This window comes from Pygocentrus nattereri, chromosome 3 (genome assembly GCF_015220715.1).
Source record: "Pygocentrus nattereri isolate fPygNat1 chromosome 3, fPygNat1.pri, whole genome shotgun sequence".
Taxonomy (NCBI): Eukaryota; Metazoa; Chordata; class Actinopteri; order Characiformes; family Serrasalmidae; genus Pygocentrus; species Pygocentrus nattereri.
The window spans coordinates 4,894,281-4,912,907 of NC_051213.1; the positions used below are offsets into that span (position 1 = coordinate 4,894,281).

At 43.8% G+C, this 18,627-nt stretch overlaps 1 protein-coding gene across 4 annotated transcripts in view; it reads left to right on the forward strand.

Annotated features, from left to right (window-relative positions):
* Nucleotides 1–4,143: 4,143 nt before the first annotated feature.
* The window catches only part of col11a1a (collagen, type XI, alpha 1a), a 192,442-nt gene continuing 177,958 nt past the window's right edge, over nt 4,144–18,627 (forward strand). For all 4 annotated transcript variants that reach the window (XM_037537327.1, XM_037537324.1, XM_037537326.1 and 1 more), the window contains exons 1-3: nt 4,144–4,595; nt 13,065–13,229; nt 15,328–15,541. In XM_037537327.1, the coding sequence (XP_037393224.1) occupies nt 4,484–4,595; nt 13,065–13,229; nt 15,328–15,541 (491 nt within the window). In that variant the 5' untranslated portion in view covers nt 4,144–4,483. The remainder of the gene's footprint in view (nt 4,596–13,064; nt 13,230–15,327; nt 15,542–18,627) is intronic.

The window sequence follows — 18,627 nt, forward strand, 5'->3', positions numbered from 1 at the left end:
TCTCAAAAAGGTTGGGACCGGGCCACGTCTACCATTGTCTAGCATCCCCTCTTCTGCAGCCCCAGACCATCAGAGATGCAGGCTTTTGAACTGATAACAAGCTGAATGGCTCCTCTCCTCCTGAGTCTGCAGGTCATGGTGTTCATGGTGTCCAAAAAGAATTAAAAAATTTTATTCATCTGACCACAGAACAGTTTTCCATTTTGCCTCAGTTCACCTTAAATGAGCTTTGGCCCAGAGAAGACGGCAGCGTTTCTGCATCGTGTTGACATACGGCTTCTTCTTTGTGTTACACAACTTTGACTTGCATTTGTGGATCGCACGGTGGACTGTGTTCACAGACTATTTCTGGTAGTGCTCCTGAGCTCATGCAGTGATGTCCAGTACAGGATCATGCCTGTTTTTAATGCAGTGCTGCTGGAGGGCCCAAAGATCATGAACATCCATTATTGACCTTCAGCCTTGTCCCTTATGTACAGGGATTTCTCCAGATTCTCTGAATCTTGTGATGATATTATGTACTTTAGATGGTCTGATATCCAAAGTCTTTACAATTTTATGTTGAGGAACATTTTTTTTTCTGAAATTGTTCCACAATTATTATGCAGTTTTTCACAGCTTGGTGAACCTCTGCCCATCTTTACTTCTGAGAGACTCTGCCTCTCTAAAATGCTCCTCCAGCTGTTTCTTATTAGCATCACTTACTTTTCCAGCCTTTCGTTGCTCCTGTCCCAGCTTTGTTGAGATGTGTTGCTGCCATCAAGGTTAAAATGAGTAAATATTTTTTAATGAAATGTTAAAATGTCTCACTTTCAACATCTGATATGTGCTCTATGTTGTACTGTGAATAAAATATGGGTCTATGAGATTTACAAATCATGACATACCGTTTTTAGATTTATTTACATTTTACACAGTGTCCCAACTTTTTGGGATTGGAGAATTTTGGGAATTGGAGTTGTATAAAAAAAGGGTTCTTTAGGGAACCAAACAGGTTCTTCTATGGCATTGTGTAAAGAACCCTGTGAGATACCTTTATTTTCAAGAGCAAAAGGTTCAGAACCACTTTTAGTTCCATAAAAAAGAGGCCTGTGAGTGTAAAGGACCTTTTAAAGGTTTAACATAGTGTAAAAGTTCTATACCACATTGATGTTTTGGACTTCATGAAAGTTGTACAAAAATAGTTCTCTAAGGAAGCAATCCACTGGAAGGTTCTTTAGGGAACCTAAAATGTTTTTACTATTGTATTTGGTCCTTATATAGGTTCTATACCAGTTCTTTTTAAACTTTGCATTATGTCGTGTATTTTACTTTACAAAGGTTCTGCACACTCATGCATCTCATCCTCAACCATGGTTGTAAAGAACCATCCAAAATGGTCTTTATGGAACCCAAAGTGGTACCGTGGAATGAATCCTGTTTGGCATCTACATTTTCAGGAGTGAAAGGTTCATCATATTAGAAGTGATCAGGAATCGAGTGCTGTAAGGCTGACAGTCATGTGACCTGGCTCAGATTCCGCATAACCACGTGGATTAAACAGACAAGAGTTTAAAGCGAATCACTGAAGAGTTTTAACACATGTTCCTGGCAGCGACAAGGTGTCACATTTCAGGGTTTAATGATGAGATGACAATAGTGATAACAGCCTGAACGATGTGTCTTTTCAAGCTGATCCAACGCTCCACACAAACACTGCATACTGAATAGATTCACACAAATATGAGTGTAGAAAGACTGCAGTGTCACTACAGAGCGAGCAAAGTCAAGCATAGATCAAACATATAATGGTAGCAACACAATAGTTAATTTTATACCCGATTCACATCCAATTTGGCTGGTGCTAATATACTTTTTTAAACCTGAAGCTCTCACTGTGTGGGCTGAGAAAACACATGAAACACACCAGCTCATTTCCTGCACTTTCAGTTAGTCACAATGTACATTATATGGCCAAAAGTATGTAGATGCTTCTCATGATGAGTTCAAGCGCATGGCCATGCAGTCTCCATAGACAAATCCTGGCAGTAGGATGCATGAACTGTAGAGCTCAGTGACTAAATGTGGCACAGTCATAGGCTGTCAACTCAAGTCACAAGAACTGCCACAAGTCAGTTCTTGAAATTTCTGCCCTGCTAGATCTGCCCTAGACAACTGTAAGTGCCATTATTTAGAAATGGAAGCATATAGAAGTAACAGCTCAGTCACAGAGCAATAGACCACGCAAACTCACAGAGCAGGACTGACGAGCCCAGAAGTGTGTCGTGTGTAAAAATCAGCACCTGAACTGAGCACCAGGAGCTTCATGAAATGTGTTTCTATGGTCGAGCAGCTGCACACAGGCCATCACCATCGGCTGGAGTGGTGCAAAGCATGCCACCACTGGACTCTGGAGCACTTGAAACATGTTCTCTGGAGTGAAGAATCCATGGACCAGTCAGGCCAGTCTGATGTATGAATATGGGTTTGGTGGATGCCAGGAGAACACTACCTACCAGAATGCATTATGCCAACAGTAAAGTTTAGTGGAGGAGGGATAATGGGCTGGGGCTCTTTTTCAGGTCGCTCAGTTCTAGTGGAGGGTGATGTTGATGCTAGAGCATACAAAAATATTTTAAACAATTATATGAATCCAGCTTAGCGTCAGCAGGTTGGGGAAGAACCTTCCCTGTTCCAGCATGACTGAGACCCTGTGCACAAAGCAGCTCCATAAACACAAGATTTGATTAGTTTGGTGTGGAATAACTTGACTGACTTGCACAGAGCTCTGACCTCAACCCCACTGAACACCTTTGGGATGAAGGTACTGGATGGAGCTCCATCACACCAGAGAAGACAGTTCCACTGCTCCACAGCCAATGCTGGGGGGCTTTACACCCATCTAGCTAATGCTTGGCACTGGACATGGTGACAGTAAGGTGCTCTTTTTTACACAGAACAAATGTCAGTGCTTTATATTATAACCAATACCAACTTTATTAGAAAATGTAATTTTGATAAAGTGCATTTAATGTCAGCTGTCAGACCTTTTTATTACAAAAGCAAGATTTGCAATTTGCATTTACCAAGTTGCATTTATTTGCTGAATTTAAAGGCCCTACATATCATAGGCACCTGTGCCTCACTTGTTTAAAATGAAAGTGTGTGACATAGCATGTAAGTTTCAAAATGTACTGATTACTGTCCGGCCCATACGGTTCAAAATAAGCTTACATTTACAGCATTTGGCAGAGGCTCTTATCCAGAGTGACTTACAGTTTGATCATTTTCACACAGGTAGGCGAAGGTGGTGTTGGGAGTCTTGCCCAAGGACTCTTATTGGTATAGTGTAGGGTGTTTACCCAGGCGGGGCACTGAACCCCAGTCTACAGTGTAGAAGGCAGAGGTGTTACCCACTACACTAACCAACCACAATCGGCCTGTTTAGAATCCACAGTTGTTATGATATCATGCAAAACATCACGTTTACATATGCCCACGTATTCTGCCCATGGCCGTTTAGCTCCGCCCATTCACACAGAAGTTATAAGGGGTATTTCAGTTCTGAATGCTTCTTGAATGAGCCGCAACAAGGGACAGCCAATCAAATCCCAGCTCATTTCCATATGTCAGTATTAAAGGCACAGTAACAAAAACAGCCTGACAGACACACTGTATTGCCAAAAGTATTCAGTCACCCGTCCAAATCACTGAATTCAGGTGTTTCAATCGCTTCCATGGCCACAGGTGTATAAAGCCGAGCCCCTAGGCCTGCAGACTGCTTCTACAGACATTAGTGAAAGAATGGGTCGAAGAATGGGTGGAACGAGTTGTCTCCCTACTGGACACTCAACCAGATGACCACGGCTTGACCACTTGACCATGATTGATCATGTTCCGTGCCGTGACGGATGCAGACCAGAAAGGTGGGCTCCCTTGCTGGTGATCAACCCCCCGACCCCCCTCCCTCTCCCTCCCCCTCCCTCCCTCCCTCTCTCTTTCGGCCAGTGGCTCCGTCGCGCGCGCGGGGGGCGGGTCGCGCTGCGTTTTCCAAGTTTGCCGATTGGCTCCTGCCAGCCTTCCCCACCCTCCCCCAACCCCTACCCCACCCCCCCTCCACCCCACCGCCCTTGTCATTTGCCGCTGTAATGGTAGGGTGTGCTCCTCCGCGCGCTGTGACTCGCAGGGCCACCGCACGCCGCGCGCATTTCTGATTAAAGCCCCAGCGCAGCCTGCGTGCAGTGGCAGGGCTGGGCGCAGGGAGAGGAGAGAAGAGGAAAGGAGAGGAGAGGAAAGCGAGAGAATAGAGAGAGAGAGAGACCCAGGAGGTGGAGGGGCGCTTTCGGAGTGGAGAAGAAGAAGAAAGCGCGACGAACTCCTCACTTATGGCTGCGTGAGAGAGCGGCTGCTGCGTTCCTGCGTTTTGGGTGCTGTTTTTTTTTCTCCTTCTTCTTCCTTGCCTTTGGAGGGACCAGTCGATTTGCGCGCAGATCCTCGCGCCAGCATGGAGACGAGCAGGTGGCCCACGCGGTGGAAAACGAAGAGGAGGCTCTGGGAGCCCAGCTTTAGTGCACTGGTCACGCTGGCCATCATCCTTTTGCCCCATGCTAGCGCAGGTAAGTCCGGCCAGTCGCTGGGTGAAAGTTGGTGGGGACTGCCAGGCTGTCTGTGCGCAACTGGATTCGAACCTGAGTGCAGCAGAGCCGCGCGTTAAGCTGCAAAGCTGTGCGAGCTCCAGGTGTCCATTTATGGTCCCCACTTTGGGTTTGGGGCGATTTTGTGGACGCACCAAAGCACAGTAATGGTAGCAGTAGTATGGGTTCGTGGAAGTTCTTGAGGTTCCCCAGCTTTAGGGAGCCTTTATATGAGAGCTGTTGGAGATGTTCTTTCACAAGAATGTGGAGCACATCAAGATGTGCCTCCGGACGAGCTGGGGGCTTTTACGCATGGCTTGGTTTGCTGGCCAGGGCTGGTGTTAGCACTTCCACACCGTGTGTAGCCAAGGATCAGAGAGAAAGAGCGTGCCGAGGAATCTTCTCGCAGACAGCCTTAAAGATTTATGCTGGGGGGCGAAAAAAAGCCCTTTGTTTGAGCCAGTGGTCCGTTAGGTGTGTGTGTGGACACGGTTAGGTGGGGGTGGAATTCCACACAGCTTCAGGATCCCTCGCTCACACTTTGGGAAAGAATGTTTCAGCCAGAGTGAAGGTAATAGTGACGGACATCACGGGGACCCAGTCCGAAAAAGAGCCCCAAAGCCCACTGATTTGAGATGGTCTCGTCAGTCTCGTCATATCAGCAGACATTGCAGTGCGGCTGCGGCGCGTTGGTCCTGCGGCTTTGTGCGTAAAAGCACGCTGTATTGATATTAACGAGGGAGCAAATGAAGTGGCACTGTGACTGTAAGCTGGGAGGCTGCTCGTTATGGGCGTGCAGTAATAAAGCACAAGCATAGCAATTATGGATTTGGCTGTGAATAGGGCTGTCTGTCCTAGAGAGGCTCAGATGTTTATGTGTCCCGGTCAGACCAAGCTGTCCTAAAGTCTAAGCCAAAGTGAGTTAGGAAGCACTTATCGCATTGATTGAGTTTTCTTTGGTTCATTTCTGATCATAATTCGAACTAATTGGACTTCATGGTGTAACTGTTTGAGACAAGGCCACAATTAATGAATCATGTCTGTTTACATTCCGTTTATTTACTGTCGAACCGGCTTTTTAACCCCTTAAACTGATTATTATTCCGGTTAATCTTAAGACTTATTATTCGTGAACTATTATGGATAATTCTGTAGCAGCTGTGAATTATTCAGCATCTGCTATGAACAAATTACTCAGTCTGTATAGACATAATTCAGTAACTGCTATAAATTTGTCAGTATTTACTATGAATTATTCAGTGTCCATGATTTTCAGTCAGTTTACTGCACATTTTCAGTAACTTCTATATGTTATTCCATATCTTCTTTATGAACTACCTACGTCTCTATGAATTCTTCGGCATCTACTGTTAATTTTTCAGTAATAAGTAAAAAAAAACCCTAATCTGTAGAGTATGTAGCTGTTAGAATGGGGGACCCTTAAGCTTTAAAGGGTTTGTTAACATCTCTGCGATTCATTTCCACCGTTAATCAACACAAATCAAGCTTCATGTCTTAATTGTTTGATATAAGACAACGGTAAATGGACAGGCTTTATTTACACATCACCGATTTCTTCACTGAGGCTGTCCGTCCAATGTGATTTGACTTGAGCACCAAGCCAAAAGGAGCACAAGGTACTTTTTAGCCGTGAAGCGAGCCTCTCAGGCTGGTGGTCAAACGCTCTGCCCCTCAGAGGCGGGGCTAAGGGCGGACCCCATGCCCTGTGAGGCTGATTTCGTGGCTCAAAAGTACCTTGTGCCCAAAAGGAGCACCCTATCTCCTCTCAGGCCCGGTCCACACTGAAGCCCAGCCGGGGGCTCGAGAAGCCTCGTGCCCACATTTACCCTTTTTTTGGCCTGTTTCTGGCCCCTTCTTCGTCTCCTCTCCTGGATTTTTGCACTTGTGTGTCTCCAGACAAGGCCGCGTTGTGCTTTTGCTGAGCCCCCCCCCCCCCACCCCCCACCCACCCCATCTAAGTGCTCGGTGGTTATTTGATGACGGCCCTCGTTGCTCATCCCTATTATTTTAGTTCAAAGAGGCAGAGCAGCAGAGGCCTAGCCGAGACGACTAACAAATGGGTCTGAGTCTGAGCCCACATGTAACAACAGCTAAGACCCCGCAAAGTGCAGTTAAACCTTCGGGTCTTTAGGTCACATTTTACACTGTAGCTGAATGACAAACACTTGTTATTGTTAAGGAATGATCTGGTGAAACTCAGCGGCTTTAGGGTTTGGGATATTGGGAATCTTAAATAGACGTTTAGATGAATTCCTGTCAATAAAATAACTATGCATGCAGCCACAAAGCATCCAAATGTAGCGCTATCCACAAAAGTGGAAGGCCTCTCTGATTTGGCCATCAGCTGTGATGTTTGAAGTGTGGAGATTTGCAGCCAGCGTGACTTGAAAGCAATTTAACTTTTATTCTTTTTGATATCTTAAGCAATCGCTGGATTACAACAGAGCCCCCAATGCCTACAGCACCGCTCCTCTCTTTGATCACAGCTGCTTCTCCTGCATTAACCCATTAGCTCCACACTTCAGCTCTCAGAACTACAGAACATACTGGTGTCAGAGCAGTGAGTGATGGATAGAAGCTTCTGAATAATTCAGACACTGAATCATATTCATTGCACTAATAACTGGATAATAAGCATGCAGCTTTACCCTTTAAACCCAGAGGGCTTCTTTCCCAGACAGGGATTAAGCCTAGTCCTGGACTATACAGCGTTCTGAATGGAGTTGTAGTCCAGGACTAGGCTTAATCCCTGTCTGGGAAATTGACCCGAAGGGCCTGAATGTGGGCCCACACTCTATTGTTATAATTGCAGAGCTTCCACAAGTTACTGAATAATTCATAGAGGTTTATAAATAGTTAATAGTAGCTACTGAATATTAGTCACTAAATCTTTCATAGTAGACACTGAATAATTCACAGTAAATGCTGAATAATTCATAGTGGCTTCTGAGTATTTCAAAGTAGATACTGATTAATTCATAGTAGATACTGAATAATCCATAAAAGATGATGAGTAATAAATCCTGAGAGTAGTGAGAGTAACGAGGCTGCAGTCTGAAGGGTTAAGCTCATTCCTCCGTTCTTCCAGGCTGCGCTGAGAGCTCCTGAGGGTTTACGGCTGGTGAAGGTATTTCTGTGTGTCTGTAGGGTGCCCTCTCTCTCCTGTTTGTGGTGCACAGACACGTTTTCCAGCCCCTGGGGCGCAGAACCAGCTCAGATGCACATTCCTTCAAACAATGCTCATATTTCACAAATCTCTCCCAAACCCTCTCCTGCAGCGGCCGGCCTCAGGAGCCTTCTTCGAGCACCGTTCCCAGTTTGGCTTTGCGACTGCGGACGGCGACTTTTTCGGGTGTCTGTCTTCTTTTTGCCCGTCTCGCGGTTTCGATGCGCTGTAATTACACATCGTACGCGCAGGTCCAGGCAAGCAGCGCAGAAAAGCATAAAGCCAGCTTCGGTCATTTTTCTATTATGGAGTGCAAGTGGCGTGCTGTTGGAAATAAAGGTGCCAGAAGGGCTCTTTGGAGCGATGCCACTAGATGAAGCTCTAAAGAACGTTTGGTTCCCTAAAGAGAGCCTCTGAAGGGTTCTTTAGGGAACCAAAACCAGTTCTTTGATTGCACTGGTGAAGCCCAGCGAAAATCAATGCATTATATATTTCGTCATCATGTTCCATAATATAAATCCTAGCTATACTGCAGTATATTTTAATATATTTCTCCGTTTTGTATGGGAATATTGTACTTTGCAGTGGTCTGGGTGGGAGGAGGGGGGGGGGTGCATGAGGGATTTTTTTTTTTCCTTTTTTTTTTCAGTCAATCTTTCCTTCCTGGTGAAGTTTTCTCAGTGAGGCATAATGCCGTCTTGTTCAAACGGCAAGCGTGTGTCAAAGAGGGGTTAGAAGAGGGGGTGGGAGGGGAGAGAGAGGGAGGGAGGGAGGGAGGGAGGGAGGGAGGGCGAGAGGGGGGCCGAATACATTAGTGGAGTCTCAGGGAGCTGCAGGTGAAAAGGTCCGTGCTTTTCCAGCTGATTGCACCTAGCAAAAACCCAAGGCACGGATGGGAGGGAAACAAAATTGGGTAATTTGTGAAGCAGCCTTGCTGCTCTGAGACGATTTTTCGACTCTTTTCAGCCTCTTGTTGAGAATGCATGTACACTTGGAGTAAAAACAGTGCACAAATTAGCACAATTCAAATTTGCACTTGCTTATAACACATTACATCAACACGATTATAGCCAAAAGTAAGTAAAGTGAAAGACAGCAGCTGCCTTGACGTAGACGTCGTTTTTCATCAGTCCCATTGGTCAATTAATTCTAAACTAAAATTAATTCTAAACAATGCAAAGACTGTTGTTTGCAAGCAGTGTATTTGAATCATGTGCAAAGCATCCTTTCCACCGTACGTACATGTTTTAGTTTATATTTCCCTGATAACACCATAATTAAGCCTTTGATGAGATGATTGAAGATGATTGGAGCCAAAATAGCAAAATCCTTTCCTTCCCCTTTGGCTCCGCCCATTTAGTGCAGGCATTTTTGGCCTAATAAAAGTACAATCAGGCTGTTTGATCTCATGTGTGGCCTTTTAACCCAGATTTCTTTCCTATTCACGTGTGCACACTCACCCTCCTCTGCCAGCAGGCCACACTCAGAAGCGTCTGTGTGTTTGCCCAGTGTAAACTCACACCAGCTCATCAGACTGAGCTCTCCTGGCGCGTAAAAGTGATAGTTTGGTGAAAAAAACCAATTTGCACATTTACCTCTTACGCCAACTGTGGCCGACCAGCCGAGATGTGTTTGGCATCTGAAGTTCTCTGCAAAGATATGTCAAAAAATAAACGCATAGCTAAAATCAGTAGTTTTATCCATCCTGAAGCCTGAATTCTGAAGTCTGTACTTTGGTCCTTGTTTATAGATGACAGTCATTCAGTGGCAGAAACCACAAATGCAAGTCTGTTTAAAGCGACTTAAACAGCCGTTGCTGGTATATTTGCGGCTCCATGTGCCATGAAGCTGTTTCAAATTGTCGTGCCATCCATTAAACGCCACATTTGCTGTATGTAGCGCTTCAGTTCTGTCCTTTAGATGGAGTGAAAGGCTCGATATTTGAAGCCGTGTCAAACTGGTAGGGGTTCAAATTTGTGCACTACCTGCAGCAAATACTGAGAGTGAATTAAAAATCTCCTGAAGACTCGTACCCCGCAGACTCGACTCGCACTCGCTACCTAGATCATCTAGACTGAACTCAGGACTTGCACCCCAGAAGCTCTAGACTTAACTTGTACTCAAACTCCAGAGACTCAAGATTTGACTCACCCTCACGTGCCAGAGATTTGAGACTCAATTCAGACTCACTTTCCAGAGACTCAAGACTGAACTGAGATTGGCACCCCAGATACTCAAGACTTGACCTGGATTCACCTTTTAGAGGCTCAAGACTGAACACAGATTGGCACTCCAGAGACTTGACTCGGACTCACACCTCAGGGACTTGAGACTGAACTTAGACAGGCGCTCCAGAGACTCAAGACTCGACTCAGACTCACATGCCAGAGACTTGAGAATGAACTCCGATTCACACTCTAGAGACTTAAGACTCGACTCAGACTCACATGCCAGAGACTTGAGAATGAACTCCGATTCACACTTTAGAGACTTAAGACTTGACTCTGACGTGCATGCCAGAGGCTCAAGACTCGACTCAGACTCACATGCCAGAGACTTAAGACTTGACTCTGATTTGCATGCCAGAGGCTCAAGACTAGACTCAGTCTCACATGCCAGAGGCTCAAGACTCGACTCAGACTGGCATTCCAGTGGCTTGAAACTCGACTCAGGCTCACACCCCAAAGATCTGACACTGAACTCAGACTTGCACCCCAGAAACACAAGACTCCACTCGGACTCGCACCCCAGAGACCATAGACTGAACCTAGACTCGCACCCCAGAGACTCGGGACTTGACTAGGATTTGCCTGCCAGAGACTAGAGGCTAGACTCAAACTCACACACTAGATATTGAGGCTTGACTCAAACTCACATGAAGCACCTTGTGAACATCTCTGGTGTTATCTGCATTCCTCAAAATGTATTGCATTTTTAAATAATCTCAAATGACTTGCTTATTTGGTTTCTGACTCTGTATGACACCCTGGCGTCTACAAACATGGACAAAAGTGTGGACAAATTTCAGGCTTCAAGGAGGCCACTAAAAAGCATTAACTGTGTTCTGAAACCACACAATCAAGTCTTTTTGAGATTAACAACTTGGCCCAGTTTGAGGCAAGTATGCAGTGATTTACACATGCAGTTGGCACAGGGCTAATTGTTGGGGTTTTTGCTGAACCATTCTGTTGATACATTCTGGGAAAGTGGAGTCATTTGGTCCTTCAGGTCCAGGCTACAGACCTGTTACTGGAATGTCTGAGCCATCGCAGTTCTGCTAGGAGAATCTCAGCTAACTGTGAATCACCCTGCACACAAAGGCCAAAGTGTTAGGACAGAATTCCTCTTACAGACTTTGCCGATATCCTTCAGTGCCCGTTCATGCTCTTTGGACTCTACATGATTGGTATCTAGCTGCTCACATTCAAGAGGCTTTATGGGGAGCTGGTCAGTCACAGAGTCCGCTGACATGCCCACACAAAGACGCTTCCTTTATGGACCTGATGAATGGAGGTGAAAGGCCTTTGCCATTGAGAGATTTTCAACAGGCCATGGAGGTTTTCAGCAGCATTTCCCAGTCTTTATGACCACTACCCTTTAACCTCAGAGCAGAACAAGACAAACACAATGTCTTGCTGGTTGAAGAGCTATTGATATATATGATCATGTTTAATGTTGTCAGATGTTAAAATGGTCCAGATGTGCTAAGCCTATGGATCTGGAGTACAAACTCTTTATATATATTCAGAATTCATAATATGTTGTACGTTACAGTACAGAGAATTAAAATGATTAAAATGGACAAATGAACTCTTTCCTTGGTGCCCTCCCAGAATCTCTAGGACTAGTTTGAGAACATTATCGCCTCTTTATTATATAATGTGGGCATTTTATTAATAGGTGTACAACGAAGCTTTATAAAAGAAGGTTTAATAGGCAAAACAGACCGATTTAACATGCCTATAGAGTGGAAAGTATTGAATAGTGCATTGTTATACTGCCCACTCAGCAAATTGTTCCATCTTAGATATCTGGTTCTGCACTTGTTCCATTCACGTGTGGGGTTTCTCAACCAGCACCACCAATGCTGGTTGGTGTAGTGTAGTAGTTAACACCTCTGCCTTCTATACTGTAGACTGGGGTTCAGTCCCCTGTTTGGACAAGCCCCCTACACTATACCAGTAAGAGTCCTTGGGCAAGACTCCTAACACCACCTTGGCCTCCCTGTGTAAAATGACCAAACTGTAAGTCGCTCTGGATAAGAATGCCATAAATGTAATGCTTTTTAATGTTCTGGGCTTGATAAGGTGAAGATTATGTTGATTCACATTCATTATTTTGGTCATTCAGCATCGTTTATTGATACCGTTTGTTCATGTTATCTAGACTTGGTGGTCAGTTAGGCCTACATGGGATAAATTAGATCATTTATTAGGTACAGACCCAAATCTCTTGTTGCTTTCCCCTCGTATCGTGAGATGACCAGCTGCGGACATGCAGCCGATCTGGCTTTGATAAAGATATTTCCTGTCACATGACACAGCAGACATATCCGAAAGGCCTTGATTTCTGGGTGAAGCTTGGCCTCTTGTGCTGCATATCCCCTTCTTTAGACATTAAGCGTGAAGTTGTTTCATGCACTTAAGACTTTATTGAAGGGCAGTTTTCTTAAGGCTGTGCAACACCTGCTTTAGTCTTTAGACAACTGCCATAAATACAAGGCACATTTCTAAAGGCTGATTCCAGCAAGTATTAGTTATCATAAAGGCAGTTTTCCTCAATTTTGCCCCAGCAAATGTTACAGCAACTGACCTTCGCTGGAATAAGCCTTATAAATGTCTATGTAGGCTTATAGCAGAGGTCATGAAAGGCTTAGGTGTCATGTAGCCGTATGAAAACTGACCTTAACCCTCAAAAAAGATTTTTGGATGTAGCATGTATTGGCTAATCATATTCCCAACCATCATTTGCTAGTTCATTTGTTATTGACTGTTTCAAATATCCCTTATGAGATGATCTCAGTGAGTACGGAATTTCTTGCATGTCAGATTATTTTTTGAAAGATATGACGTTTCTCATGGCTTACAACATTACAGTGTCTCTTATTCTCTTATGTGTGTGTGTGTGTTTTTTTTTTTTTATAAAAATATCAGTGCTAGTCATTAAACCATTACTTTCTCCATGCTGCAGGGTGTTTCACATACTGCTGAGTTAAAGTGGCTGATCATAAAGCTTTACTATCTCTGCTTTCTCTCTGCTCACAGCTGAAACCGTGGACGTGCTAAAAGTGTTAGAATTTCACAACAGCCCTGAAGGAGTGCAGAAGACGTCAGGTTTCTGCATGAACAGAAGAGCTTCCCAGCCGGACACGGCCTACAGAGTTGGAAAGGCAGCCCAGATCAGCGCCCCGACCAGACAACTCTTCCCAAGTAAGGCTCTGATGGACCTTCTGCTGGCACTTAGCTACTATTAAATGCAGACTTTGTTTCGGTCACCACTGCTTTGGGCAAGTGATGCCCGTCTAATTTGTGCTTTAGGTCATATTTCACCCCCTCTGAGTCCTCCAGAGGCCTGTCCATGGGCCTCTCTGCAGACAAATGCCTTCTTTTGTAGCTGCTGATGCTGCTAGACTGGACTAGCTTTTCAGACTGTTAGCCAAAGTCCCATTCAACTTAAAGAGAAACCATACCCCACTTAAAATCCCTAAAATTAGAAAAGGTTATTCATTTTAAATGCTATCATTTACTGTAGAGGCCAAAAAATGAATAAATATATATTTAATTCATTAAAAAGTTGCTTATAGTGATGCACGTTTGTTGTAACACTAGCCATTACTGCTTCACCAATTGAACATACAACTCTGGGACTAAGAATAGTCATCAAGTTTGAAGGACTTTTACAGGTTTGTAGTTTAGGATAAAGTAGTTTTTGAGCTGTGCAAGGTGTTATAAGATTAACCATTTGTGGGAGGGCATGGTTCTGGAAAGCACTTGTTGGTTCTCACACTGTAATTATGTCACTTCGGCATTGCAGCCCTTCATGGTGTGTTTATCGTAAATGCTCTAATCACAAAAACAATGATTTGTCGCAGCCTTGATTGACAGACAGAAAGTTTACTAATGTTGCTAGCTAATGTCATAATCTGCCACCACTAGCTGCTGTAACTTGGTTGAGGTATCTGCCCCAATATATTCCGCATCATACCCACCATTTATACCATCGTTATGGTAAAAACATAAAATACGACAATATGATCCCTCAAGCTTCTCAAGCAACTGAGAGAAAAAAACAAAGCTGGAAATATTAGATGGAAAAACTGATAAGCCACACGAAGTAGGGCTGAAAGATTTGGGGAAAATATCTAATTGCAATTTTTCTGACTAATATTGCAGCTGTGAATTAAATTGCAATTCTATTCAGTAAATTCAATAAATTGAGGTTCAGGACCAGAGTATTGACCAGTATATTGACCTTTTCTGGTTTGAGGCTTCACCTCCTGAATGCCAGTACATTGTGGTTGTGATGATACGGCACAAGCAGGTTTGTTTGCCTCTGATTGTTGTAACTCATCTACTGTGTGTGTAAAGTTAAGTTTCCCTTCTTAAAACTTAAGACAGCAGTTTTGATCATGTAGGCAATAATTTAAAAAAATTGTGGCTCTTGTGATTTGAAAATTGTGCTCTCCTAAATTACTGTTTCTATATAAAAACAATGAATCTGTCAGTCCTGACACAAAGTCTCTAAATGTTTGGAGATTATTCAGCCACAGATGCTTAAATAAATATTATTGGAAATGAAAACCACTAATGTAGGTGTTCTGACAAAAATCTATTTAATGCACTGCAGTTTCTCCTTTGGCTGGATGGGATTTTTCATGTGAACATTCTGTAAAGCTCGTCCAACCTGGCAAAACTGCTGGACATCAGGCCCTTGGATTGGACTGCTAGTGTCTGGACTGCAATTAAGGAACTTCATGAACAGATTTCAGAACTCATTAAAACAAATTTTGGAAAGCCGATCGCAGCTGTATGTTAAATCATCTGGCCAGATGTGCTAACAGTTGTTCTAATGAATATGTTCTGTTATAAAAGACAGATGATCCGTTTCTACAATTGTACGTAAATCAGTGCAAGGTATCTCCATATGGTGTAATACAGCTGTCTTCTATTTACCTCGTTTAGTCTCTGTTAGCGAGATGCTTCTGCAGTGTAGAAGGCTTTATGCTTCCCTCAGGCCTCCCACTTTGCCTGCAAATGAAAGATTCCTTTCTGATTAATTATACAAGAGCCCTAAAGTCAAGTCTTGTTAAAATGTTTTCCTTACTGAATAAGCTATTGATGTTCCTCCAAGTTGGCCTAACAGCAAAAGGAAACAATAGCTAAAGATTTGATGAAACTGGAACTCTGGAAGTTGGAGCTCTTTGTGGAAATTGGCACCACGAGGTGTTTGGGGTGTTTTATAACATCATTTTAGAATAGTAATAATGACCTGGGTTAAGCATATTTGGCATTCTGTTCCTTTGCTTAGACGGAGTGTTCCCTGAGGACTTCTCCATCATGACCACCATTAAACCCAAGGCTGGTCTCCAGTCCTTCCTGCTGTCCATCTACAGCGAGCGGGGCGTCCAGCAGCTCGGTGTGGAGGTGGGCCGCTCGCCTGTCTTCCTGTATGAGGATCAGACCGGAAAACCTGCCCCTGAGGATTACCCCCTATTCCGCACCCTCAACCTGGCAGACGGAAAGTAAGTGTGGGCCTGATGATTCACTAAGAAACACTGAGTATCTGTCTACTATGAGGCTCTGGGCAGAGTAGCGGGGTTGCATTACCAGTGGAGACCACCTTTGGCTTACTGGTGTAGCTTCCAGTGCTGCCTCAGCCTCGTCCGTGCTTTCCCAGGCATAACATGTTATTTTGATGGTTAAGTAGTACATATAAAACTGATTCATAAATGACCTTATGGTGTTCATTGTATGTAACTTTTAAAGTCTAAGAGGCCAAACTGTCTCTCTTCTTAGCTGCCAACATGTAGTAGCTCCCACCTTGTGACAGAAGCGGCTTGAGCTCAAATAAACAAACATTACTCACTACCGCCCTCCATAGGTGCTGTGGCACCAGTTAGAACATTTGTTGCTTTCTTCAGATTAATTTCGCGTCTCGCTAAATTAACTTTGTGGTTTATTTTTGGTTACTTTTACATTTGCCTCAACACTTCTGATGAAAACACACTTTCAAATGTACGTTATGTTTGTCGCAGTGTAAACATATAACTGCAGAAGCTAATAAGTGCGGAAAATTGCGGCCACCTTCAATAACTGCATGAATTCAATGCTGGTCTAAGTGGTGTATACTGGGTTATACTGGTCTGGTGCTGGTTTCGCTGGTCATGGTCATGCAGGCTGACCGTCATAGCAGGAAACATAACATATTGTCGCTGTTGGATCAAAACCTTGTATCTACAAAATGGTAAAGGAGAAACATTCTTAATTTGTAATGAGATTTTCTCTTTTTTCTGTTTTTTCTGTTGGTGCTTTTAGCGTGAGATTTTGACGCAGTGCGAAAGGTGACTGGAATGTTCAAATGACGCAAAAAAATATGGAGACACAAGTTTTTGTGTAACAGTGACAATTTGCTGGTTTTGCTGGTGACTATGCTGGTATATGCTAGTTTTATAGCAGAGGTGCAGGGTTAGCTTAGCTCTACCCTTAGAGGTTCTGTCCATAGGCAGGGTTAGCTTAGCTCTACCCTTAAAGGTTCTGTCCATAGGCAGGGTTAGCTTAGCTCTACCCTTAGAGGTTCTGTCCATAGGCAGGGTTAGCTTAGCTTTACCCTTAAAGGTTCTGTCCATAGGCAGGGTTAGCTTAGCTCTACCCTTAAAGGTTCTGTCCATAGGCAGGGTTAGCTTAGCTTTACCCTTAAAGGTTCTGTCCATAGGCAGGGTTAGTTTAGCTTTACCCTTAAAGGTTCTGTCCATAGGCAGGGTTAGCTTAGCTCTACCCTTAAAGGTTCTGTCCATAGGCAGGGTTAGCTTAGCTTTACCCTTAAAGGTTCTGTCCATAGGCAGGGTTAGCTTAGCTTTACCCTTAAAGGTTCTGTCCATAGGCAGGGTTAGCTTAGCTTTACCCTTAAAGGTTCTGTCCATAGGCAGGGTTAGCTTAGCTCTACCCTTAAAGGTTCTGTCCATAGGCAGGGTTAGCTTAGCTCTACCCTTAAAGGTTCTGTCCATAGGCAGGGTTAGCTTAGCTTTACCCTTAAAGGTTCTGTCCATAGGCAGGGTTAGTTTAGCTTTACCCTTAAAGGTTCTGTCCATAGGCAGGGTTAGCTTAGCTCTACCCTTAAAGGTTCTGTCCATAGGCAGGGTTAGCTTAGCTTTACCCTTAAAGGTTCTGTCCATAGGCAGGGTTAGCTTAGCTTTACCCTTAAAGGTTCTGTCCATAGGCAGGGTTAGCTTAGCTTTACCCTTAAAGGTTCTGTCCATAGGCAGGGTTAGCTTAGCTCTACCCTTAAAGGTTCTGTCCATAGGCAGGGTTAGCTTAGCTTTACCCTTAAAGGTTCTGTCCATAGGCAGGGTTAGTTTAGCTTTACCCTTAAAGGTTCTGTCCATAGGCAGGGTTAGCTTAGCTTTACCCTTAAAGGTTCTGTCCATAGGCAGGGTTAGCTTAGCTTTACCCTTAAAGGTTCTGTCCATAGGCAGGGTTAGCTTAGCTTTACCCTTAAAGGTTCTGTCCATAGGCAGGGTTAGCTTAGCTCTACCCTTAAAGGTTCTGTCCATAGGCAGGGTTAGCTTAGCTTTACCCTTAAAGGTTCTGTCCATAGGCAGGGTTAGTTTAGCTTTACCCTTAAAGGTTCTGTCCATAGGCAGGGTTAGCTTAGCTTTACCCTTAAAGGTTCTGTCCATAGGCAGGGTTAACTTAGCTCTGCTTTGAGTTGCTCCGTCTGGGGTTGGTCAAGCTTAGCTGTGTCTATTTCAGACTTCAGCTTCAGCCCAGACATGAGCAGTCAGGGTTCAGCGGGCAGGAGGTCAGTTTTGACCAGCTATTTCAAGGCTGAGTCACCGTTTCCGACCATGTTCTCTCCATATAGAGCCGAGCGAAATGATGTGCTGGACTAAGACAGCAGTGTCTCACTCCCCAGCGTGTCTGTTTTCTGAGCCGGCGGACTGAGGCAGTGGTAATGACAGCTTTCTCAGACCAGCCCTTTTGGGCATCTTGGAGCTCCATTCAAAGTCAGTCAGTCTGGCAGGTTGTTGACATTTCTGAATAACCACAATGCAGGCGGTACTTAGACCTGCCACTGTCAGTTAGAGAACTCAGTGAAACGTTTGTCTGTGTTTAGGTCCACGCTTATCGGTAACAGCCATACAACGTCAGAAACCACATAATCAAACCACATAATCATAATTATGGTTAAGGCCTGTGTGTATTTGGGCATGCAGTTAGCGTGATGCTGATTTTTGCATACAAACTTTCATTACTTCATTAAGATCTCGGTGCGCTTTTGTCTTTAAATTTGATGTAATGTATTCAAATAATGATTTATTGTCCCGATTTTGACTTAGTATTTAAAAAAAAATGACTTACAATCTCAAATTGTTGACTTGGAACCTCAAAAAAAGGGTTTTCAGGTACCAAGTCAACAATTTGAGATACGTAGGGAAGTACGACGTTTTCGAAAAATATGACATTTTCGAAAGAATTTGACTTATTATCTCAAAATTATGAATAATGTTCATCATGTTTATGTTGAAATAATGACTAAATTTAAAAAAACTCATTAATTATTTTTAGATAACAAGTAATTATTTTGAGATACAGAGACAAAAAATTGAGA